The sequence below is a fragment of the Kogia breviceps genome, chromosome 19, assembly GCF_026419965.1.
Source record: "Kogia breviceps isolate mKogBre1 chromosome 19, mKogBre1 haplotype 1, whole genome shotgun sequence".
Lineage (NCBI taxonomy): Eukaryota > Metazoa > Chordata > Mammalia > Artiodactyla > Physeteridae > Kogia > Kogia breviceps.
In genome coordinates, this window is record NC_081328.1 from 14,255,868 (window position 1) to 14,281,772 (window position 25,905).

The 25,905-nt window shown below is 39.0% G+C and overlaps 1 protein-coding gene across 11 annotated transcripts in view; it reads left to right on the forward strand.

The window, feature by feature from the left end:
- Positions 1-25,905, forward strand: part of SSH2 (slingshot protein phosphatase 2) — a 242,957-nt gene that overhangs the window by 139,759 nt on the left and 77,293 nt on the right. Inside the window, exons 2-4 of one of the 11 annotated variants that reach the window (XM_067022150.1) lie at positions 7,580-7,827; positions 9,016-9,146; positions 11,009-11,117. The exons of 5 other annotated variants lie outside the window; for them this stretch is intronic. Coding sequence is in view for 3 of the 6 variants with exons in the window: in XM_067022147.1 (XP_066878248.1) it covers positions 9,068-9,123 (56 nt within the window). In the remaining 3 variants the exon portion in view is untranslated. Of the gene's footprint in view, positions 1-7,565; positions 7,828-9,015; positions 9,147-11,008; positions 11,118-25,905 lie in introns of those variants that run through there. 5 more of the 11 variants (XM_067022151.1, XM_067022147.1, XM_067022149.1 and 2 more) reach the window with 5 other exon arrangements.

Here is a 25,905-nt window from a genome sequence, read left to right on the forward strand (position 1 = left end):
TTATTGTGTGAGGTTGAGCTTTAACTTTACCTTTTTTCCAAATGGACAGTCATTTATTCCAGTACCATTTATTTAGCTCATTCTCACTTCACTAATTTTAAATGCTATTCGTATTATATATTAAGTCCTATTGACATGTTTTCTTTCATACACCAATACCACATTTTTACCTAATGTAGATTTAGTGGACATTTTGATATCTTGTATCACAAGGCCTACCTCAGTGTATGTGCTTTTTTTAATATCTTAGCTACTCTTGCTTATTTTCCAGGTAAGTCTCAGAAACAGATTGTCAATTTCTACTTTTAAAAATCCTGTTGGGATTTTGATTTAAATTGTACTGAACTAGGTTTAGGAAGAATTAACAGCTTTATAAAATGAGCCTTCCCGATAAGGAATGTGGTATGTGTGTCTGTTTATCCACTTTGTAAAATGTCCTTCATTTAAATTTTACACTTTTCCTCATACATTAGTTACACATTTCTTATTAGTTATATTCATGGTTGTTTTATAAAGTTTTTGTTGCTCTTGTGAATGAGCTCTTCTTTCCCATGATGTTTTCTAATTAGTCCCTGTAGGTGTGTAGTAAAACTGCTTTTTATAGTATTTGCTTTTGTATCAGACCACCTTGCTAAACTCTTGGTCCTAATATCTAATAGATATTTTAGTTGATTTTCTTGACTTCTCTGGGTGGATGATTATATCATCTGTAAATGGGTTTTCTCTAAGTATAACTCTGCATTGCTTTGCCTTAGGCTTCATTGCTTTGCCTTAGTGTAGTGTTAAAGAGGAGCCATGCTAGTGGTCTTATCTTGTTTTCCATTGTAAAAGGGATGCTTTTTATGTTTTCTAAATAGGTGTATTGTGTGCTGTAGGTTCCAGCATAGATCACTTACCAAGTTGAGGATATTTCCTACTCTTCCTAATTTCAGATATTTTAAAATTAGATATAGTTACTGAATTTTATTACATGTTTTTTGGACATCTGTTGGAAGGATAATATTTCCCCCCTTTCCTGGGAATGCAGTGACACGTTGAGTTGCGAAAGTTGAATTGTCCTTTCACGCTGTTTGCATTATTTGTTAACATATTGCTGGAATTGGTTTACTAATATTTTAAGATGTTTTCATTCAAATATTTGTTGAATCTTTGGTGCTCTCTTTGTCCAGCTTACGTATGATTTGTTGAATGATTTAGGTGTAGTCTTCCATCTTTTTCTAGCTCTAAAACAGTTCTTTAGCAGAAATTCTGTACTTTAAAAGCCTAGAACCAAGAAGTCCTACTCCAAATGTTATAATTTTATGAAATTGTTTTGCCTTTCAAATTCTTAACTTTCCTTGGTCTATTGAATAAGTGTGTTTATCGTCCATGATACTTTTAAAATCTAGATTTGTCCTCTGCAGAAATGGATGAACGTAATTATAATAGTTGATAATTCAGTGATTGAAGCCAGGCATTCATTTATGATTTAAGAGCTTTTTTTCTCTCGTTGGTGGGTAAAGAGACTAATATTAATATTTTTTAAAGGCATGAGATGTCTCTTTGATTTTAAATCAGTACTGTTTCTGTGCTTGTTTCTGATCCTTGAATAGGTAATATAGCCTTAAAAGGTGCTCAAATAAGTTTACCTCAAGTGAATTAATCTTCTAGGTGTTACGGCCTTCAAATATGAAGGAGAAGTTAATTGTCAGAGTTAAAAGGTGCATTTGTGTTTTCATTAGCAGTGATAACCTTGTGTGGCTTTATCCGCACTTGTGCTGCTTTGAAGTCAGTAGAGCAGTAATTGGCTTGGAACAGAGGGGGAAAAAGCTCTCAAATTTGGCCTTACTGGAAACCAGTTAACTGAAGAGTAACTCTGCATAATGAAGATGAACAGGAACGGTGAGGTTGAGGTGCACTCAAGGCAAGATTTCTTTGATAAATCTGAGTGAATTTTTTTTCTAAATTACTGTTCTTCGGATTGTGTGCTCACCTGTAATCACTCCTGAAATTGGGCAGTTTCTTTAGACTTACACTGAGAAACCACTGCCCAAAGCCAAATAATTAAGGATGTTGTCATTCTCTGGCTCCAAGAGCTGTTAGACCTTGAAGTAATGGAGGGCCTAAACTACAGATCCTCTCACTCCCTCTCTTCTTGGGTTTCTCCAGTAAATGTGAATCTTTTTAATCACCTTGGGGCTAAAAAACAGTGGTGTAGATGCTATCACATAATGTTTCTGAATTTCTAAGGTGAAAGAAAAAAATAATAATAATCAGTATCTTAACTACTTTCAGATTGAGTTAGAGTTAGCTTTCCATTGTTAGAATTATACAGGATGTTGCTTCCCGTAACATAATTAGATTTAACTTGAAGAAATGTGCTAAAAACATCAAGGCCTTTTTAGGTGTTCCTGTGATTTGGAAAGGATGTGGCAGATGATTTATAAATAGATTGCTAGTACTGCACACCAAAGGGCACGTTTGGGCTCACTTCCTTTTTGCAGGTTGTGCAAATTGGGCAACTCTTGTTTTTTGCATTAATCTGTTTTTAGAGGGGTGTGACCCTTCTTTTAAGTAACCTGAGGGATTTGGCATTAGTTATGTGTCTGTTAAAGCCACAGAACCCAGAGGCTTGTATTCCTCTCAAATAAAGAGAAAGTTCAGTGTTAGCCTGTACTAGAGTGGTTTTTTTAAAAAAATTTAAGTTCAATTTTCCAGTTGTAGAAGACACAGAATTATTTGATTTTTTTTTTTTTTTTTTTTTTTTTGATGATGAGCTAAATGGTTCAAATTGTTGCGTATGTTTTGGGGGGAATAATATCTGCCTCATTTCAGGGGACAGTGGAGATCAAATGAGATAGTTAATAAGAAAGAACAATAAAATTTTCAGTTAATGATCATGTTACTTTTGTCATTTGTACTTAATGTTTATTGACAAAGATACATGTGGATATTCATGATCCGTAACAGGACATTTCAAGCCCTGAGAATTCTAATTGTGGACTTCATATCGCTTGTCTTCTGTGGTGTCTGTGTTCTTAAAACTTCATGCCACAGATAGGCAGGCCTGTTTACAACCCAAGAAGCTTTCAGTACCTCAACAAAAGGCTGATCAGGTTTATGAGCTTAGCATCTTATCTATGCATCTCATCTCTGTTGTTCTTTGAATTTTGTGTAATAAAAGCCAGTTGATCTTCATAAGGAATAAACTGAATGAGAGTATTTATGATTTTTCTTCACTGATTTTTAAATAAGTATCACTTATGACAGAGAACTCTTAAGAGAGATGTCATTTCTTTGGAACTCTCCTCTGTCCCAGGTACCTTTAAATTGCTGTGTTTCTCCTAAAATATACCCAGTTCCCATGAACACCAAAAAATTTTAACTTCCTATTGTTTTATCATCTTTATTTTGGGGGGAAATGTAGTTTGAGAAGTTGGGACATCTATGGGAGAATGTGAATTCTCAGTGTAAATTTTTCTTCCTAGGAGGGGAATGAAATAGATTTAGACGATGTGTGAAGCTCAACTTTTTGGACGTACCTTTGACCAAACTTGGTATAGATCGTTCTATCAACCCCACACCCGTGATGCTCATTCCTCCCCAATAAAATCTCACACTCAATTCTTAAAGTATCCCATTCGTTAAATACTCTATTTAGAAATCCTTAAAAGGTGTCTTGGGTCATATATTCATTATCTTACTTGTCATTTGTTCTTGTGGCTGATAGTAATAATCTGGTGTTTGGAATGAAACAGGCCTGAGTTCCAATCAGTTTCACCACCTGTAAGCTGTTTGACCTTCAGTATGTTCAACATATCATAAAACCACCATGAGCCTTGGTTTCCTTATCAATAAAATGGAACTTATAGTGTCTATTAATATTAATGTAGTTCATTTAAGTTAATTAAATGTAATATTTATAAAGTACTGCAAATAGTAAGCACTCCGTAAATGGTAGCAAATATTTTTGCCCTTTTGACATGAGCCAAAGTATAGGTGAAAGAATTAGAGTGGTACGCCAGCCTGGTGGTAAAAATTCCATCATATGCAGAATTGTCATGGGAGATACAAAGAAATACAAGACATGGTTCTTGGAGTCAGGATGCTCAGTCTGTTGAGAGATATAAGACAGATCAATAAAAGGATAAATAAGAACACAGTTTAGCACATGCTAAGTGGCAGACGAATGGTGCAGTTGGTGCTTTTGGTATTCAGAGGACAAAAAGTTATTGTAAATGAGCCTTTATGGTAGGATTTGAGCTGGAACGCTGACCTCTATTTCTGGCCCTCTTAAATGTCTTGATCTGTATAAGCAGAGGTAAAGGGTACTTGAGTGGTGAGAGAAAAGGAAGACTAATATGGCAGATGTCATGGCCATATTGCAGATAGGTTTCAGTGAATGACTGCTATTAATCATTTGTGGTAAGAAGGAGAATCCAGAAATACTTTTGTATAGACTGATAATGTTCTTTAGAAAATAGGTATGAGCATATTTGGGATATATCATGTGGGCAGAATTTTAATCGCGTTTTTATCGAGTTCCCACTGACTACACAGCACAGTAACCAGCATTTGCAGGCTTTACATAGCTTATTTAGGAAAGCTGCCAATTTTACAAGGCTGTTGTTGAATCAGTACCAGTGGTTGGTAGCACAGTGTGAAATCTCCATAGGCAGCATAAGAACAGAAATCATTAAACTATCTGCTAGTGGCTTTATGGTTAACAGAAAGAAAGGAAGGCGGGAGGAAAGAAAGAATCATTCAAGTAATCCAAAGCAAAACCTCATTCCCTGCTTTCTCCAGGTGCATAGCTCTAGATATTTGTTACATCAGCACCATGTGGTAGGCAAGGTGGTTCCCATGGCACAGAGGGCTTGTAATATTTCCAGTCGAGTGAGCTATAAGGGGAAGGGTGTGCTGATTTTGTTCTTAATGGCTTGGCTACCAGTTTAATGGCCTGGTTATCAATTAATGGCTCATCTTAGAGTTGTATCAGCAATGTACAGCTCCTTAGTTTAAGTACACATGGAAACCATCCTAGTGGACAGGGGGAATCTTTTACACATATGTAAGTAAGCCTATAATTATATATCAATGAAGACCAAGAACTATATAAATGCCCAAATGATAGTTTAACAATATTGATTCAAAGAAGAGTTACTGCAGCTACTAAAAATTTAGCAGATTGTGCCTTATTATACTCTCTTGCACTGAGAGAAATGCCAAACTGAGACTATGTTTATTTCCATTTAGTGATTCTAACTAAATGAATTTAAACCCAGTGTAATTTTTTTTCAGAGTTAAAGAAAAACTGAAGATTGTAGACTGGCTAGTTATCATCTCTCTAACTTAAAGATTAAAAGCCATTGTTGTTTTAATCATACTTTATTACTTACCTCATTGGAAATATACTTGAGTATATCCATTGAGAACCTACCTTAGTCCTAGCTATTCATGAGTTGGGGCCTGTTCACTTTTGTGCTTTTTAAAGAAATGATAACATCTAGTCTCTTCCTCAGCTAAAATCAAAATTAACCAATAAATATTGAATATCAGTGCTCCTCTTTATGGCAGTCTTACAAATCCATTTGAGGAAATTTTTCAAATGGAGAATCTCTTTTGCTTTAAAAAGCTTGTCTACCTTATACACAGTAAAGTTGATAATATCTCATTCTTTACCACCCACTCAGCTTAAAAATGAACGTGTCCTGAGTGAGCGATTTTTTTTTTTAATGGAACTGGTCTTACTGGTACTTAAAATCAACAAAGCAAAAAGTATTGGTTATTTTTTAATATTGCAGATAATGCGTGTTTATTATAGAAAAACAAAACACTGAGGCATTCCTCTTCTCCCCCAAAAGCATTATCCTTATTCTTATCTCCCAAATATGTTTACTGTTAATACCATCCAGGCATGTCTATGTATGTGTATACTTTTATTTATTTAGTTAATTTATGTATGTATATAGTTTTAAAAAATGGGATTGTCCTCTATCGTTTGCTTTGTACTCTGTTTTACTTTTTTTTTTTTTTCTTTCACTTAGCATATTGGGAACATCCTGTCATTGTCCTCAAATGAGTTTCTTTCATATCCTTTTTGAGAGTTGTTTGTTTTCCATAGAACTGAATTCTGTCTGCCCTGTTGTTGCACATTTTGATTGTGTTCAGTTTTTTGCAGTTATAAACAAAGCCTCACTGAATGAATATCCTTGTGCCTAAATCTTTACACATGTCCCTGAAGGAGATACCCTAAAACTCATTTCTGGGATTGCTAGACCAAAGGGTATATATATTTCTAGAGTTTTTGATATAGATTGCCGGTTTGCTCACCAGAAATGTTGTACCAGTCTACACTCCCACCAACAATTTTAGTAATTCATTTTCATAGTGCTGATAAAATAATAAAAAATAAAATCAAGGTAGATACAATTTTATCCTTCAATTCATCTGAACCAGTTGGTGACCCAGAAAAATTGATCCTTATTTGTCTTTCCTATCAGGAATTGCTTTCCTACCCAAGCACTGATGGAAAATTTGTAAGCTATTTGAGTAGAACTTACGGAAAGATGAAATAATAGTGCATTGATAAGATGAAGAAACTAATTATCCCGAGATGGTGTTGAATATATCTGTAGTGTTTGTGGATTTAGGTTTGCTCCCCATGTTTTTATTTTATTCTAAAATCATCACCATTTTTGACTTAGAGATTTCTGATCCAAAAGATAACTGACACTTACCTAGGGTCCTGCAGCAAATTAACCTTGAACATTTCATTGTTTTCTGTTTAGGAAGTGTTAAGCATCATTGAGATTTCCCAAAGTTCTATCTTATTAAGGATACTGAAATGTTAAACGATGATCATATACATTAGTTTGTTAATGCTTGTAACTATACTTACAAAATTAGAATTTCCTCATCTGGTTTATAGGAAGCAGTGGGTATATTTCTCAAAGTTGAGGAGGTGAACTTTTTAGGGAACAAGCCGTTTAAAATCTTGAAAAAAAAGTTTTCATCTTTGAGGCTATTTGAATATTGAATATAGGAGAAAGGAGAAGAGTGTATGTATTTCTCTTTTTTAAAATAAATTTATTGATTGATTGATTTTATTTTTGGCTGCGTTGGGGCTTTGTTGCTGCACGCGGGCTTTCTCTAGCTGTGGCAAGCAGGGGCTACTCTTGGTTGCCGTGCGCGGGCTTCTCATTGCGTTGGCTTGTCTTGTTGTGGAGCACAGGCTCTTGTTGTGTCGCACAGGCTTCAGCAGTTGTGGCGTGCAGGCTCAGTAGCTTCGCGGAACGTGAGATCTTCCCAGACCAGGGCTCAAACCCGTGTCTCCTGCATTGGCAGGCGGACTCTTAACCGGGGAAGCCCAAGAGTGTATGTATTTCTTAAAGCTCTTAAAGAGTCTTACTTTGAATGTCCCTGCAGATCTAAATAGTACTCAGAGGGGCTTCTGGCAGACTTAAAGAAAAAAGATGGGAAGGAGAAAGGAATGTTAGAATGCAGGCCACGTTTGCATGCTGGATTCAGTAGTATTGGTTGCCTGCCTTTGTCTGAAACCGAGCTCCTTCCTTAATGAAGGTGTGTGTTTAAATCACAGGCGGAGAAAGTTTTGGGGTGAAGTTTCACTTTTTTGTAGTGGCAGCAGTCCTGGACATGCTGCTGGAACACAGAGGATGAGTTCAGCACCTTCTCTACAGATGGTATCTCTGCCCACAGCTCATCTCTTTTACATAGCAAGCCTTTGTTCTCTGGAGAGTGGACCTCTGTGGGTTGGCCAGTCCAACTACTGTCGGAGACTGAAGGTGACTGATAAGGAGTCCAAAGGTCACAATGGACCAATGTGGGGTGAGTCTGGCTTTAAGGGGGAAAAGTATCTTTTTGGCCTGCAGGCATCAAAAATTGAATTTGCTATACGGGAAATGTTCAGTTCATCAGCTTCAGCCTTTCAGCTTCAATCAAAGAAGAGCCACCAGCTGTCTCTCAGTCCACAGGAGCAGGAAAGAAACAAAACATTATTTAAAGGGTGTGCTTTAATTAAACTGGATTGCGTTAGGGCTTTCACTTCAGCGATGATTTCTGTGGCACTGTCACTCTGCTCTGCGTACTGTAAGGTAGCAGATGGTAAATCAAAAACTGAAGGTAATCCACAATCACTGGGGTCTTTTGTTGGGTTTCAGAATGAAACATCAGTTAGGTTAGATTCAGGTACTTCATTTGCTGACATTGCCGTTTGGCCTGTTATTAGGACGTGATGGACCACAAAAATGGGAAAGGCAAATAATATTTGCATTTCTAATTTGGTCTACTGCTTTTTAATTAAATTGGCTTTTACTAAGTATTTTGTTAACTTCAGAATTTAGGTACTACAAATATGTGATCACCAACCTGATTAAAAGTCTATTTGTTAGTGATTGTCCTTTAAGTTAGTAGTGGTCCTTGTATGCAGTCATTAAGATTGTAAGTTAAGATTGCGAGCAGGACTAGCTACATAATTTGCAGGGCCCAGTACCTAATGAAAATTGGGGCCCCCTGTTTGAAAAGCATTAAGAATTTCAAGATAGCAACAGCAGAGCATTGAATCAAGTGCAAGCCCCTTTCAAGCACCGACCTTGTGCAGCTGCACAGATTGCATGTTCATGAAGTGAGCCCTGACCTTGGGATGTGAAATTAAATATAGACTCGGGACTTCCCTGGCGGTCCAGTGGCTAAGACTTCCCCTTCCAATCCAGGGGGTGTGGGTTTGATCCCTGGTCTGAGAGCTAAGATCCCACATGCCTCTTGGCCAAAAAAAAAACAGAGCATAAAACAGAAGCAATATTGTAACATATTCAATAAAGACTTTAAAAATGGTCCACATCAAAAACTTAAAAAAAAGAAATCAGGTATACTCAATGTTGATCAGAACTTTGCTACTTATTCTACTTGCTGCTTGTTCTTTGCTACTTATTTGTGTCTGTTTGAACCTGTTTTCTCTTTCCATTCTGTATCTTCCTTTTCTGTCTTTTCATGCTCTATTCCATCCTGTCACCAAAGTTGGAGAACTTGCAGCAAGAATTGGGAGTGTGTACACTTCTGCCCATAGTTCATGTTAGCACGTTCTGGAATAATATTTCCTTCCATTTGGCTGGTGGAACAAACAAGGTTAGGATTTTCTTTAAGGAAAGGTAATTAATTGATTTAACTAAAAATACATATTTTGTGTCAAAGTTTAAAAAGAGCTCTCACAATTAATGTAACATTTAGTTCAAACAATTACACTTTGAGGTAGCATTTCCCCCCACATTTTATAGGTAAGAAAAGTAAGCCTCTGAGGGGTTAAGAGATTTCCTCAAGGTCAGCCAGCTGGTAAGTGACGTTCAAGTCCATCCCTTGTAATGCTGTGCTTTCTCACTACTTCATTCTGCCTCTACAGTTCTGCAAGACCAAAGATTAGGTGACAGAATAACTTGCTTTCTTAAGATTGATCTGTTTTACAGAATTTTCTGCCAATTTTCCAAGAATAACTGCTGGGATAGAATCATTAATATTTGCAACAAGTTTTTACTTCTGTTATTTCCTATAACCCTTGCAAATAACCCTTTATCGTAATATTTTAGCATCATTTATTTATTTATTTATTTATTTATTTTGCGGTACGCGGACCTCTCACTGTTTTGGTCTCTCCCGTTGCGGAGCACAGGCTCCGGACGCCGTGCAGGCTCAGCGGCCATGGCCCACGGGACCAGCCGCTCCGCGGCATGTGGGATCTTCCCGGATCGGGGCACGAGCCCGTGTCCCCTGCATCGGCAGGCGGACTCTCAACCACTGCGCCACCAAGGAAGCCCTTTAGCATCATTTTAAAGGAAAGAGATTGACGTTCAAAGAGATTAAATGACTTATTCAGGTTATATAATTAATAAATGTAAGAGCGGTGACTAAAATCCAAGTCCTCTTTATACCTCATGCTTTGTCACTATGCTGTATTTGCCTCCAGTTAATTTTGTATCTCCACTTAGTAAATACCTGTTCGTTCATGTATTGATCACCTACAATGTTCTAGGCATTGGGAATGATCCAAAAAGACCAACTCTAAGCTCTTAGAACTTACATTCCAGAATGTAAATAAACTGTTGTAAATAATCAGCTGATGATATGGCTGTAAAGAAAAAATAAAGCAGGACAAAAAAGATGGACAGTAACCTGGGAGAAGGAGTGCTGTTTTAGAGAAAATGGTCAGGAAACTGATAAATTTTTTGAGCCACAAACTGAAGTATAGACATTTGGTATAAATGTATAAATGAATTTTTAGGTATGATAAATAATCTAAACAATACGAGCCACTGCATTTACAGACATAATAGCAGTAGATAAGGATTGTTGGGGCTTCCCTGGTGGCACAGTGGTTAAGAATCCATCTGCCGATGCAGGGGGCACGGGTTTGAGCCCTGGTCGGAGAAGATCCCACCCACATGCCGCGGAGCAACTAAGCCCGTGCGCCACAAGTACTGAGCCCTGCGCTCTAGAGCCTGTGAGCGAGAAGCCACAGCAGTGAGAAGCTCGCGCCCCGCAAGGAAGAGTAACCCCGGCTCAGCCCCGCGCGCGGCAACAAAGACCCAATGCAGACAAAAATAAATTAATTAAATTTTTTTAAAAATACATAAGAATTGTTAACTTACATAACCATTAGCCTTTACAGTAACACTTATACCTTGCATTTAATCTCCTCTCCCATGTAGCATGGATTATAAAATCATAAACTCAATAAAGCTTTAAATCTAGTCATTTCCTTCATGCTAAATCACTACCACATAAAGCAGTGTTTAATGTACCTATGATCTTGGATTTTTCACACTGTTAGAATATAAGTACAGTAATGGCATGCTACATGAAATGGCATGCTCTGGGTAGCTATTAAAAAATTCTGGAGTATCCAGCAGGTTTAGGAAATGTAAAACCTCATTTGCTGGTCAGATTGACTTTAATGAATTTCAAAATCTTGTCCAAAATCCTTTATTGTACTGAAATTCTGTTATATCTTGTACTGCAGGGCTTCAGTAAGTGAACTTCATCTAATGCTTGGGAATCTTTGTGATATAAGCAAGTTTATTGTAGAGGGATTTCCAGAAATGAGGAGAGGAGGCAGCGTTATGGGGCAGGTAAGAGGGCCTTTTCATAGGATTTGCCTTTTGCGTGCTTTAGAATGGCAAGAGTCCAAAGTATTAATAGAAGACCCTTAGAAAGCCCCAGGCCTTATCTGTTCCTCTGGTTTCAAAGTTAAATCCAAGCGCCAATCATTCAGTGATTGCCTCTCGTTAAAGCTGAGTTGTTGTCTGCTAAAAGATGAGGGGGGGGGGTGGTCGGAGGACTGTTAATTCCCAGCTGCTCATAGTCTCCTGAGGGCAACTACAAGGTTCCTTTAATCCAGAGTTTTAAACTACGTTCATGAATACAATGAAATGATATGCAAAGGTGGGTGTACATATTATTAGTACATTTATTTTTTTGCAGGAAAAAGCCATAACTTTCATCAAATTCTCAAAGGAATGTAATGCCTGTAATGCCCTTCCTCTCACCCCAAATTAAGAACCTGGAATAGACTATTTTAGGCATTTGACTTAGAAATTAAGTAAGGTGTTTTTAAGCTGTTTGACCTTCCCAGTGAGATTCATTTAAACATTTTTAAACAATCACTCATGATTTCCCCACAATGAAGGATTTTGAACTACCATTTTCTCTCTGTTGAGAAGTATTATGCAGCCTTTTGAGTTCTCTCTCTAATAATTTTGGAGTAGAAATTCCAAGAATGGTATTTGCTTTGCTAAAGAAGACTTGGAATATTACTGTAAAGCCTGAATATTTGTGTTCCTCAGCAAATAGTCACAACCTGTGTGGTGGGTGAAAAGAGAAGCAGTATTGGGGTAAAGTATTTCTGGTGCTTTGAACTATATACAGGAAGGCAGAAATAACTTAAAGTTGTTACTTTGAAGTAAAAGTCGTGAGAAGAATTAGGAGAATTTTAAAATACATTTAAGCCAGATTCTTATTAAATTATAAAGAGCTTGTTGAGAAGTTTGGGGACGACTGCCTTGGGCTTAGATATTTAGTGGAATGAGTGTGCTATTTAATGTGTTGTGCACTGAGAGTCAAAGTATTCTCCAAACCATTAAACCATCCTTTGCTATTTAAGACCGGTTTCTGCAGCCTGCAGTGTATAGTTACAAATTTTTAGAAGTGTGAGCAATTAAGTTTTATGTGCCATTTTTGCTTTCTTGCCATCTCACGTAATTCATTTATTTAGGCCTTAATCCAGTGCATATTTGGAAAAAAAAAAAAATCTGCGTTTTGCATAGAAAGCCATGAGAAAACTCAGACCAGTTTATCCCTCTTAGAAATTAAACACCCTTGGGCTTCCCTAGTGGCGCAGTGGTTGAGAGTCCGCCTGCCCATGCAGGGGACACGGATTCGTGCCCCGGTCCGCGAAGATCCCATATGCCGCGGAGCGGCTGGGCTCGTGAGCCATGGCCGCCGAACCTGCGCGTCCGTCCGGAGCCTGTGCTCCGCAACGGGAGAGGCCACAACAGTGGGAGGCCCGCGTACCACAAAAACAAACAAAAAACCAGAAATTAAACACCCTTTTAAAAAGCTTATTTATTTACATCCTAGAATTTTGTCCTACAAGAGGATTCAGTTTTTCAGTGTCAGATGAGAATATTTAGATATATTTTTCATTAAGTAGGATTTTAATGCAGAGGAGAGAGAGAATGAAGTTTTTTTCAGAATTCATACTATTTAAAATATTTTTCTATGTTGCTTTTAGTTTAGAAGTAAATATTGGAATATGAATATACAAGTATACCGTATAAGCTGTATGTGTAGTTGTTTTCTCTTTGCTGACTGTTCGTTAAATATGTCACTGTAGAAATGTTAAAATATATAGGAAGAGAAAAAACAACATTCAAAATGTTGCCTTTTTAGCATTAACCATTAATCTGAAAAAAATGCCTCTTCAGTGACACTGAAAAAACTTTGGGAAAACATCCAACATCTGCTTATCTTTCCTGCAGTGGAAATGTTCATAATTGCAATGTGCAGTTTCCTTTGAATGAAGACAAACAGATTTCTATTTGTTATACTTAATGTTTCAGAAGCATGTTTACTGAATTCTTTAAATGTATTTAATTTTTTTCACCTCACAGTTGGGGAGGTGCCAGAAACATCTGGTTGTTACTGGGGTTATCTTAGCTTTCTCTTGAGGGCAACTGTGTTTTCTTTAAGATCTTTTTCTCAGACTTTTTGTTTTGACCCCAGGTTTAGGGGCCCCTTACAGAATATATCCACCCAAGCAGTTTCCTCCGTTACCTGCATTACCATGTTCCTGATTCAGTTCAACACAGTCTTTATTATAAAATCCGTGTTCCATAAGCTTTTTTAAAAAAATACATAAGTCAGTTTTGTCCCCATTTGGTTCTTCCTTTGCTGGACGATGGATCCAAGAGGCTGTCAGCTGGGCACTGCTGGAGGACGCTACCAGTCAGACCCTGGTGTTTTTGACATAGTGGGGATTCCCGAGTTGAAAACTTATTTGTTCCAGTTCCCAAGAGATCAAACGGCTGAATATTTTACCCTGTTGACCTAGGCAGCTCTTTGGCTAAGGCATGGTGAGCAGTCCTGGCGAGTGAGTGATCTAAATGATATTCACTGCTCTGCTTTCGTCATGACTGTGCTGGAGTTACGTATGGTAGAGATTGTTCTGTGCATACTAGAGATCATACATCTGTTCACAGTGAGGTAAAATTGAGCATTGGTTGTTCTGTTGGTTGCCAGGGAATGCATCAATATAGGTTTTCTTTCTTAGTGTCTTTCCCCCTCAGCTGAGGTAATAACCCCACTATTGTGACCCTAAACCTAGGACTGAGTCTCCTATCTTTAGTGGGGTATGCATACCTTGTCTAAATATAGTAAGGTGTGGACTTGGCTAATGTGGAAAAAGACAGTAGAATGACCTTAGCTGGTCTTCATTACTAGTGTTACAATTATATTTAAAGAAACAGGGACACTATTTTAGTTCTGCTTATATGTAGAGATGCTTTTTTCCAGCTGCTCCTTGGGTTAAAAGGCTTTATGTGCTAAACCAAAAAATTGTTTTAAAAGCTAAAGTAAATCGCTTCAGAAAGAAGCCAGGAGTTCATTCCATATGAAAACATGCCCACGGGACTTCTTGGTGGCGCAGTGGTTAAGAATCCACCTGCCAACGCAGGGGACACGGGTTCGAACCCTGGTCCAGGAAGATCCCACATGCCGCGGAGCAACTAAGACCGTGTGCCACAACTACTGAGCCTGCGCTCTAGAGCCCACAAGCCACAACTACTGAGCCTGCGTGCTGCAACTGCTGAAGCCCACGAGCCTAGAGCTGGTGCTCCACAACAAGAGAAGCCACCGCAGTGAGAAGCCCGCGCACCGCAACGAAGAGTAGCCCCCACTCACCGCAACCAGAGCAAGCCCACACGTAGCAACGAAGACCCAATGCAGGCAAAAATAAAATAAACAAACAAATAAATATATATATATTTTTTAAAAACATGCCTAGGGGGTGATTTCTTTTTCTATTTCGTTGACCAAAAGTTAACATTTATTCAGAATTTAAAAGGTAAAGCCTAAGCTTCATGTACTTTAGGATAATAACTTGTATTTATATAATTATGGTACTTGATACTTGTTAGAAAGCTTGCACAAACTTTTGTCAACTAAGAAGAAAGGATATTTTATCCCTAAGCATGTGAGACAGGATAGATAGAACTAATCCTGTTTTACAGATGGAGAAACTCAGAGGTAGAATGGCTTTCTAGAGGGCCAAGTGAATCAGTAATATGGCCAATTCGGGCGACTCTAGTACACCACCTTTTAGCTCAGGCAGGCAACTTGTACCCTCTTTTATGAGTGTAAAACGACTCAAGCAGCCGTTTCATCCTTTTCTTTTTTAATTGATCAACACTGGAGTGGGGGAGGGATGGGATTCCATTTGCAGAAAAATTTTCCAGTGGAATCAGGAATCCAGTGGACAGATTAACCATTTGGTTACTGAGCAGAAACCTATAGGATTTAACATTACATTTGCAGAGGCATCCAGCCCATTGTGACATAACCTTTTAGGGGCATTCTTTGAGAGTTATCTCTTCTGCTGTGAAAAACCTAGTTGGTATTTTTGACTGTTTAATACTATAGGAATATGGTGATCTCGTCTTGAACTAATGGAATGATTTTAAGGTTCCTAGTGATAATCTCCTAAAATCACAAATGTAAGAGTTTATAATGTTGAATGAGGAAATTGAGATCCGATTGTCTCATGCCATATTATACAATTCATTGGTGACAGAGCAAGAACTCTAGGTCACCTGACTGTCAGTTCCATGCTTTTTCCTCTCTACCTTTACATGTTTCCCTGCAGCAGGTGAGATACTAACCTTCTCTTTGTAAATAGAGAATCTGCCTAAAGTGCTAAAACTGACTCAAAGGCACTAAACCATATGTAAAGTGAGATTAGAAAACCCTGGTCAGCTGAGACCTGGCCAGGTGTGCCCCTACTGTCTCTTCCCCAAGACAACGAAGAAAGGTTTGATACAGCCGCCTCATCACATTTTTAATCATCTTTCACTCTAACATCTTATTTAGTGTTGTGATCCCACTTAACAGAAGAGAAATAAGAAGCAAAGTTAGTTGGCTTTTATAACATGGCAACTTTACTGTGATTTAAGTATATTCCCCAGATTTATTCCGGTCCTTTCCTCTGGATAGCCTGTGGTTAATGTTTAATATAAATGCTTTCTAAGTTCTCCAGAGCTATGTTTTACACAACTACAGATTTTAGAGGTGGGGAAATTAATTATCTATGAGAACTGTCTTCTCATAGATAGTCTTTAATAATGGGTAACTTAATTTAGCTGAGAGCCAAAGAGATTTAGCATTACCAGCTCAGCAGTTCTTCACTGATGTCCTATTCTAACGTAATAACAGATGAATTTGTAAAATTCACTTGCCTTCTTTTGGTTGAAGTTGGCTTCAGGTTTCTGATTCATTTTTTGCTTGTTATTATGTGCAATTAACCTTGCTTTCTTTATGATTGGTTTAAAATGGTGGTTTCACAACTTAGCTGCACTATCTTCCATTTAAGTTGAGCCCTGACTGTATCATCTGTATACTGTCATATCCGTTGAGTAAGGTATTAGGAAGGAGGGAAGTCCTTTGTGTAAAAGTATTCTCTTCAGCTGTCCTTCTTTGATGCTGGAAGTTTGGTGCCTGGCAGGAAATGATTTAGACATGTGTGATAACAAAGTGATGTGAGGAAGAATTGCCTGTAAGTTTCCCTGGCTTGTGCAGGATGATTGGCTGTCAGCTGGCAGATAGGTTAAGGCAAATTTGGATCTCCAAATCTGAGGATTAGTAAAGTAAAACTTAAGAGAAAGTTGAGGTGGTGAAAAAAACCTATTTTGAGAAAAGTTTGGACAGAAGCAGGTGGTATGAAAGTTAATGTCCATGTCAATAAGACTTCTTTTTTGACCCTCTTACGTGAGACTCTGTAAAGTATTGGATTTGTTAAAGGAAAAGATCTGTCTGAAGAGTCAGGAGGTGCAAAGTAAAAGACATTCTTTGATTGCAAGGAATTGACACATATCAAAGCTTTCCCTCTCTGATTTTTTTCTTAGAATCTGAATTTCTTTACAGAGTAAATTTTCCATCGGTACCAGAAAGTAAACTAGACGAATATCCCCAAGATATCCGTCTTCTCTTCATTCCCATTAGCTCAGATCAGACTACCCTTCTCTACTTCTTGCCTGAAACACTAAAGTAACTAAGTCTCAACCCCTTCCAGTCCATTCTCCATACTGTAGTTAGAGGAATCTTTCTAGAAATGCAAACTATGGATCTCTGTTATCCTCAGGGTAAAGTCCAAATTCTTTGGCAAGTAATATAAGACCCTTCAGATCTATGACCTGCTTACCTTTCCCCATGTTTACTTAGACCCTCCCTCTTAACTCTTTCACCATGTAGTAAGATTATAGGGACTTCCCTGGTGGTCCAGTGAGTAAGACTCCACTCTCCCAAATGCAGGGGACCGAGGTTCCATCCCTGGTCAGGGAACTAGATCCTGCACGCATGCCGCAACTAAGAGTCCGCATGCTGCAACTAAGAAGCCCACATGCCGCAGCTAAGACCCGGCACAGCCAAAGTAAATAAATAAATGAATATTTTTTTAAAAGGATTATATTAGCAGTTTGGGTAGCTTTATCCAAACAAATTTATATAAATACAGATTATCAGCTCCATTGTCATGTTAGCAGGAAGGGGAGCTCATATAGGACCTAGAAGAGGCTACTATGCTTAAACAAGAAGTTTCTAAAATCTTTTGTAGTAAACTCACTCAGAAGGCAGAGGTAAGACAGTAACCCACACAGCACACCCAACTTCTCAGAAAAGGGAAGTTCAAGAAGGGATAACAGATAAAACTTTGTAAGAACTTTGCAAGTAAGTTGAAAGTTCTACTGTGAATAGAAGTTCCCCACTTGAATCAGGCACGATTGAAGGCTGCAAAGAACAAGTAAGGCAGGCTCTCCCTGTGATGTGTGTTGCAGACCTCAGGGCTCACACACCCTATGTACACACACCAGAGAAGAGGTTTTACAGTGAGTGACTTTCATACTTTATTATCCTTCGAAATGTGCTTGAGTCTTCAGCATTGTTTCTGTTGTCATTTTCAGATCACATTTATTAAATACTCTGTACATGGTGTTAGAGCGGGCGCTATATAAAGCAGTGTCAACGGACTTTCCTTTCAGTGCCTCACAAACAATAAAGCAAGCAATACAGACCTAGGAATATTCATCTCATTAAATAGAAGTAAAGTTTAACATACAGCAAAGCAAGGTGGTGGAACAAGTGTATTATCATTGCTTTTACATGAATTTTTCTGTACATGATAAACATTTTTATTTGGAATTGAAGCAAGAAGGGAGGAGTAGGGAAGCTTGCTTCCCACTCAGATTTTTATACAGTAGGTTGTGTGCCCTATCTCTTCTACCACAGAGAGATAGCCTCTCTCTGCAAAGAGCTGAGTGGTGCTGCTGACAGAGAACCTCAATCACTTGAGTGGAGACAGATGGGCAGCTCGAGTCCTCCTTGTTTGAGTAGCAGACACTGCTGATGGCAAAGCATTTGGGGCAGAGACGTGGCTCATAAATGAGGAACTTAATCTAAGAAACTGTGGGTTTCTGAGCCCTAAGGGTACTAATTGTTGGTTTCTTCACAGCTCACTTTCTCTCAGGCCCCACCCATCACTTCAGAGAACTTGTTGACGACAGCTTTACTTACAAAGGCAGGTGTCTCTGAAAATGCAGCTTACGCAAAACATCTGTGTGCATGACTGTTCCCACGGTGTGTTTTCCTGTACTGTTCCCCCCACCCTTTTTGGGGTTCTTTTTAAAAATTGAAAACACAGTATAACCATCATTAAAAAGAAATTTTCAAAAAGAAAAAAATCACCCACAATGCCTCCATCCTTACTAATAGCAATTTCCACTCCTGCCATATTACCTTCCTATTCTTTACATGCATAGCTTTTTGCCTGGTTACGTCCTTTTTCTTAAGCCGAATTTCAGATACTTTGTCGTTCGGCCACTTCCCTTTTTTTTCCCCCCCGATCCTGGCATCATCTTTTGGTTTTTGGACTTGATTTACTGAAAGGGTGTTGCAGCTTATCAGCATTTTGTCAGTGAGTCCTCTTTCTCTTATTTTCCTTTCCTAGATCCAAGTATTCTAGTGTTTAGAGTATGGCTGAGATCCAACCTTTATTTTTAAAAGTAAGACATATATGTGCAGGATTTTTAATTTTCTTAATGTTTAAAAACTGGTGTTTTAAATTATATTGACTTTCAAGGCACATTGCTGTGCCCACCCCAGGGAAGTCTCATTTAGGAAGAAACATCTACAACCTAGAAATTATTGATTTGCTGCATTAAATATATTTATTAAAATGTTGTAAAAATAGAAAATATATTCTTTACCCTGATAGATGAGAGGAAAGGAAATATACAAGAAAAATAAAAGCTAAGTAAATAGAAGAAACAGATTAGTCCATATATCAGTATTTATCATAAATATAAATAAACATTTCAATTCATACAGCCCTCCAAAAAGAAGAAAAATATGCACTTTTAAGAATACCTTCAGCCACCTTCCTTTTAGACTTCGTGTGGTCCCCTGTGCTTAGGTATTTAAAGGGTAGACCTCTGTGGTGTGTAGGGTCCCCTGATGACTAAGGAAGTCTGCAACACTTAAATACAGCCTTGTTATCTGTCTATTGCCATGTGAGAAGGTAAAAGATCCTCCTCACGGTTGCAACTTTCCTTCCAATCATTGTGCAAAAAATCTGCCTTTGGCAGTTAAAAATCATTTCCTTTTGTTCCTTATGTTTTCCCGTGTCCTGAGTTGCCACTTGGAGTAGTTTTAGGACCTAGCTCAACCAGTACCTAAAAACATTTAGGTGTAAGTTGTAAGATTGTTCCTACACTGGAGCAAATATGTGATGATTTACCATTTTTCCCTCCACCACATTTAAACACATAGGAAAATTTTAATTTACTCTTGAATCATTTTGATTTTAATATTTTCCTCTTTTTCCAAATCCTAACTAAAATATTTGGAATACTCATTGCTTCATATTGCACACTAGAGTATTGCAAAATACTACTGTGTGACCTCTTTGTCCCTAGCCCTCTGATTTCTTATGAATACTATCTGGAAAATAGGGAAGAAAGTGCTGTGGGTCATTGCTTCTGCATGAGTTTATCTAAAAATGTGCATTTAGTGAATTTGAAAAATTAACTATTAAACATTAAATCAGGCATCAGGAAAGCTCAATAAATTAAATTTGCAAGGAAAAGTGGAGTAACTTTTTCATCTGTATTAGTGGTACAATTCTGTGATGATTCTGTAAGGGGGAAGACAGTAGGAAACAAGGGACATCAGGTCGATTAAAAAATGTGAGCTGAGCTTCCCTGGTGGCGCCGTGGTTGAGAATCCGCCTGCCGATGCAGGGGACACGGGTTCGTGCCCCGGTCCGGGAAGATCCCACATGCCGCGGGGCGGCTGGACCCGTGAGCCATGGCCGCTGAGCCTGCGCGTCCGGAGCCTGTGCTCCGCAACGGGGAGAGGCCACAACAATGAGAGGTCTGCGTACCACAAAAAAAAAAAAAAAAATGTGAGCTGATTAAGGCCAGAGACTGCCTGCCGTTTACTTTTCTCTTTTCCCTTTTCTTTGACAGCTCCTATTAAATTGTCCTTTGAACTTTGCCTTTTTCTGTTTGTTTTGTTCTCTTCTTTCTCATCCTCTTCCTCCTCCTGCTCCTTCGTCATCATCATCACCATCATCATCATCACTAGTATTACTATTTTACAAAAGTTAACTGTTTTTTTAAGTGTCAGAACCTAACCACTGGCAACAGTGTTCTTCCTAGATTTCATTGTGCATCAGTATGGGGCTGAAAGGACCTGTAATGTGCATTAAGACAGTTACAAATATAAGGATTTTGCCCCAAGGACTTTTAAAAAGTCAGACAGTGCAGTGGATCCTAGTAAAGAAAACAAGCGAGTAGATTTTAAAAAGAGTCAACATACTTCACCATGCCTTTCTCTATTCCTCTTGGTTTGATAGTTTGAGAATTAGTATCTTTGAGAGACTTTTAAGAGTGCCTGTTGGCAAATTATTTCATTTTCTTAGCCTAGTAAGGTAGAGAACAACTATAGAGGAACTGGTTAGGCAAGGAAAATTGATAGACTAATGTTCTACAGACTGGGTTAAATTTTTGTGGCCAGTGAATTTTGAGAATTACTTGTAAGGCTGTGGTAAAGTAGTACTGAACTAACTCAATTTAAAACCAAAACAAAAACATAAAACCTTGGTTTTCTGATAATTTGAAAATTCTTTCTTAGAACCCTATCGGTACCCTAGTAGGTAGGCTACAGTGAGACTGCATTGTACAAAACAGGCAAAGAACTCAAGACTACTAAAGCCATGGAGTGGAGTTTCAAAGTACAAAACAAAACAGCATAACTTGGAAATAGGCCAGAATTTGATCCCTGCTTTGTCATGCTGATTGTGTAATTGGTAAGCTTAGGGAAGTTACCCTCAAAACCTTTGTTTCTTCATTTGTGAAATGGGAAGAATAACTTCTGTTCGTGGAGTTGTGGCGAGAGAGTGATTGTAAAGCACCAGGCACCGTGCCTGACACAGGGTGGGTACTCAGTAAATGATAGTTACAGCATCTTTAAGTTTACTTCGTAGTGCTCAGAGCCAGGACCTGACCACTTCCACCACCATCACACAACTCCCGGAGAGGACGTTTTGATGGACATGCCATTATACCCGATTCCAGGTTTTCACAAAATAAGTTTGTGAAGTTAATGGCAGAGTTGTTGCCATTATTGTCAACAAACAATAGCTATTCAGTAGACAGCTCACTGTACAGGTCTGGGGCTTTGGTGATAAATCTGAACTAGAGAACCAATTTGGGAGGCGAGACAATGAGGCCTCAATGATTGTTCCCAGTGATTCTTTCCTCCCACTGTTCACATCCCTGTGTAGTTCCCTCCTGCATTAAATAGGGCTGACCTATATAACTAATAGGATATTGCAGAAATTATGGTGTGTCACTTCCAAGGTTAAGACATGAAATACCACACTTCTGCCTTGTTCCCCCGGGATCACTTACTCAGGGGAAAGACAGCTGCCATGTCATAAGGTTAGTCAAGCAGACCATTGCATGGCAGAGAACTGAGGACTCCTATCAATAGCCATGTAAGGGAGCGAACTTGGAAGCAAAGCAGACCTTCCCAGCCCCGGTCTAGGCTTTAGATTACTTGATTCTCATAAGAGATCCTGAGCCAGAACCACCAGCTGGCCTACTCCTGCACTCTTAACCCACAGAAAGTGTATGAGATAATACACGATTTTGTTGCTTTAGGCTTCCAAGTTTTAGGGTAGTTTGTTATCTATCAGTAGATAACTAGTCAGGAGTCATCCTTTATCCTTTATAGGACAGGGTGGCCATGAAAGTGGATGAGGGTATCCAAAAGAGTATATATAGAGGAAGAAGAGGAATGAATGACAAGGAAATGATAGAAGACAACATATTTAAGAGGTTGGCCAAAGAATAGGAGCCCACAAATGAAAATGTGAAGGAATAGAAGCATAGGAGGAATACAAAGAAAGTGAGAATATTACAGGTCATCAATGATATCAAAGGGTCAAGAAAGATTAGGACTGAAAAATGCCCATTGGATTTGACTAACCAAAGAAAATCTCAGCTACAGTGCCTTGGAAGCCAAATTACAAATGAAGTGGAGACACTGAGACCTGTGCCACTTGCCCTTCCCTATCTCTTTGATTTCATCTTCTACCACATATCTTTGGCTCACTACACTTCAGTGCTGTTGACCTTGCTATTTCCCAAACCAGCCAAGTACACTTCAGAGCCTTTGCATTTGCTGCTCCCTCTACTTTTAATGTTCTTTTCCCAAACAGCCACACAGCCCCCTCCCTTACTTCCTACAGATCTCTGCTCAAACATCATCAGAGAGACTTCCCCTGGGCATACCTTTTTTTTTTTTTTGAATTTTATTTTATTTTTTATACAGCAGGTTCTTATTAGTCATCAATTTTATACACATCAGTGTATGCATGTCAATCCCAATCGCCCAATTCATCACACCACCACCACCCCCCAGCCGCTTTCCCCCCATGTTTGTTCTCTACATCTGTGTCTCAATTTCTGCCCTGCAAACCGATTCATATGTACCATTTTTCTAGGTTCCACATATATCCCTGGGCATAACTTATAACACAAATACATACAGCAGCGCTCACTGTTACTCTGCTGTGTTTTTCTCTGTAGCACTTACCATCATGTGATATCTAAAGGGGCAGCCACTGTGCAGCTCTGGCCAGTTTTTGCTAGATGTGAATGTGGATATATGTGTTCAGATTTTCTCATCTTTCAAGTGAAGCTGGAAATTCTGATTTTTAAGTACACTTAGTTGTAAATGAGTTTCAGAGCACTGTGAAGGTCAGACAGTCTGTCTGGTGTAAGAGCAGTGAGCAGGGTAGGGTATCTGGCAGAGGATCTCGAGCTGGGATGCTTAGAGAAGTACCAAGTGGATTCAGTGTCTTAGACGCTAAGAGGAGAGAGTCTCAAAAAGGAGAAAGGGATTTGCTAGTGCCCATCAAGGCTCCAGGTGCTAAGTGAAAAACAGAAATTGGTGTCAAGCTAAGACAAGGATCTTTGTCCTTCAGATCTGTCACTTGGGAAATCACTGGCAAACTTAGGATGGGGAGGAGTTTCAGAGGTGGGACAGAAGCAAGATGGCAGCAGAAAAAAATCACTGGCAAGGGAAGAAAATGGAGACAGCAAGTATAGACTTGCTGTAATAAAGAAGAGAACTTAGAAGGGGACAAAAGATCAAGTAAGGGTTTTGTTTTAAGGATGTGAAAGAACAGAGTTGAGCATATTTCTGGGCTGAGGAGAAGCGGTCGCTAGAGAGAGGGGTGACTAATTGGTAAAACTAGGATACAAGGGAATGGGGTCAAGGACACAGGTGAGAGGGTTGACTTTTTTTTTTTTAACATCTTTATTGGAGTATAATTGCTTTACAATGGTGTGTTAGTTTCTGCTTTACAACAAAGTGAAGCAGTTATACATATACGTATGTTCCCATATCTCTTCCCTCTTGCATCACCCTCCCTCCCACCCTCCCTATCCCAGAGAGGGTTGACTTTTTTTTTTTTTTTGAGGGTTGACTTTTGACAGCTGGATGCATCATTCTCTCAGATTGGAGAAAGGCGATAAGTCCTCAGGTGAGGGAAAGTATCAATAATTGGGAGAAATCACACCAGCTAGCCTCCATTTCTTGATGGTGTAGAAGACCAGGTTAAGTGGAGAGTTGAAGGAAACAGGAGTTGTGATGGGACTTGAGAGTGAGGAGGGTTTGGGGCAGGTAGGGATGGAAATGGTGGGGGGCTGTCTGGAGGTGTTAACTGCCCAGCTGAGTCAACTCAGTGTCATTGCTGTCATCTCTGACATCTCTGTCACTGAGACCATGGATGTGCGCCGCCATCCAGGGGCATGGTTTCATAATCTCCTTAAACATTGGGCTGCCTTTCATTTATTCACTATATATTTATTGCACGTGCTCTTAGTGTCAGGTACTATGCTAGACATTAGAGAGATAACATTAAACAAGGCAGTTGTTCCCACTCAAGGAGCTTGCTGCTCATACAGAAAATTATAAATAAGTCATCAAAAAATAATATAATTTTAAGCTGTAGTAAGTATTACGAAGGGAATTCAGAACCAAGGAGAACCAAGGAGAACAGATTGCAGGGAAACCAGTTAGGAAATAGGACATGGGGCTAGGTTGGTTAGGGAAGGGAGAAAAGCCAAAAAGAGGTAGGTGACTTGGGGAAAAAATTGAGAAATCAAGGAGCTGGAGTCTCAGCCAGGTTGAAGAGAGAGTGAACACATGAAGGTCACAAGAGAGGGGGTTGTAGTCAGAAAGTGGGAGTTTGGCTTCTGAAACCAAGTCCATCAAACTCTGATGCCTTCGAAAGGGACTCTGGGAATTAGAAGTCTAAATGGAGTCCAGGTGAAGGTGTTTGAAGATCAAGGGGACAAGAAATTTGGGGACAGGCTGTTGGATGTTCATCTCTATGAACAATGGAATCTGTTAAGATTGTAGTAAGAATCAGGGTTAAAAGAGAGAAGATTGAGCAAAATAAGGAGTAAATTAAAGCTAGTGACAAGGATGTCAGAAGGTGACAGCAACAAAGAATAGAAGGTTCCCTGAGCCTCACAAGAGGCTTTGCGTAACGGTGAAAGAGAAATGGTCTGAAAGCAGGGGTTGACGTTTTGGCCAAGTGCTTAAAAGCCCAACTTACATTCCTTCTGCAGGTGTGTTTAAAATACCTGGAAAGGCATTTGTTGAATCATGCAAATGAAATAATATTTCAAATGCTGAACAAGTTTTTCTTAGTTAATCTCCTTTTGTTTTTTGTTTAATCCCACCAACTATTTAAAATTTGGTGCTAAGTAATGTTGGTCATGTTTCTTGGTGATCAATACATCCAGCATTTTAAATACTGAGAAAGAACTGTTAAGGTCATTTAGTCTTTGGTTCAGACAGCTTTTAGGCTTTAGGTTTTTGAAAGAAAAGTATTTAAGTCTAGAGTTTTGGGCCACAGGACTGAGAAGCTTTATTAATTCAGCCTGTAAAGGAAATGGGCTCCTTTGAGCTGAGGTGGTTTCTGCCCTCCTTGGAGGAGCACCTTCTTGAAAACAAAACTCCCCAGCACTGTCAGTCATCAGGTGGACTAGGGTCAGCTGTGTTAGGAAGTGCCTGAAACCAACTCCTTTCATAGGCACCTAGGGGTTTTTGTTTGTTTGTTTGTTTGTTTGGTGGTGGTAGATGGGGGAGAAGGGGGAGTATTTGTTTTTATTTCTCTGAGGAGGGGTAGGTGGAATATTGGCAGGTGGCTGTTGGAGATGAGGCTGAGACTTGGTAGAGTGGCTGCAAAGGGACAGAGATTAGAAGGTGGCAGTAGTGTCGTGAGAAGTTCTGGTCTCTGAATCTTAGCTAAAACTCAGAAGTGTTTGGGGGCCAGACTGCTCAGTGTAATTCCAGGGGTGGTGGCTGCCTGGAGGAGCTGGAGAGAGTGGCTGCTCTTCTTTAAAGGTATTCAGAAATTAAAATGATTTTACATCTGTGCTGGTCTCACAAAATGTGCTGAATTAGGCCCGCCTACTACCAGTTGGCCATGACCTAGACCCTCTCTGAGGGCCCTCCAGCTCTGACCTTTCATTATTTGGTAGTACTTCAAAACTCCAAACCAAAATCTAAACA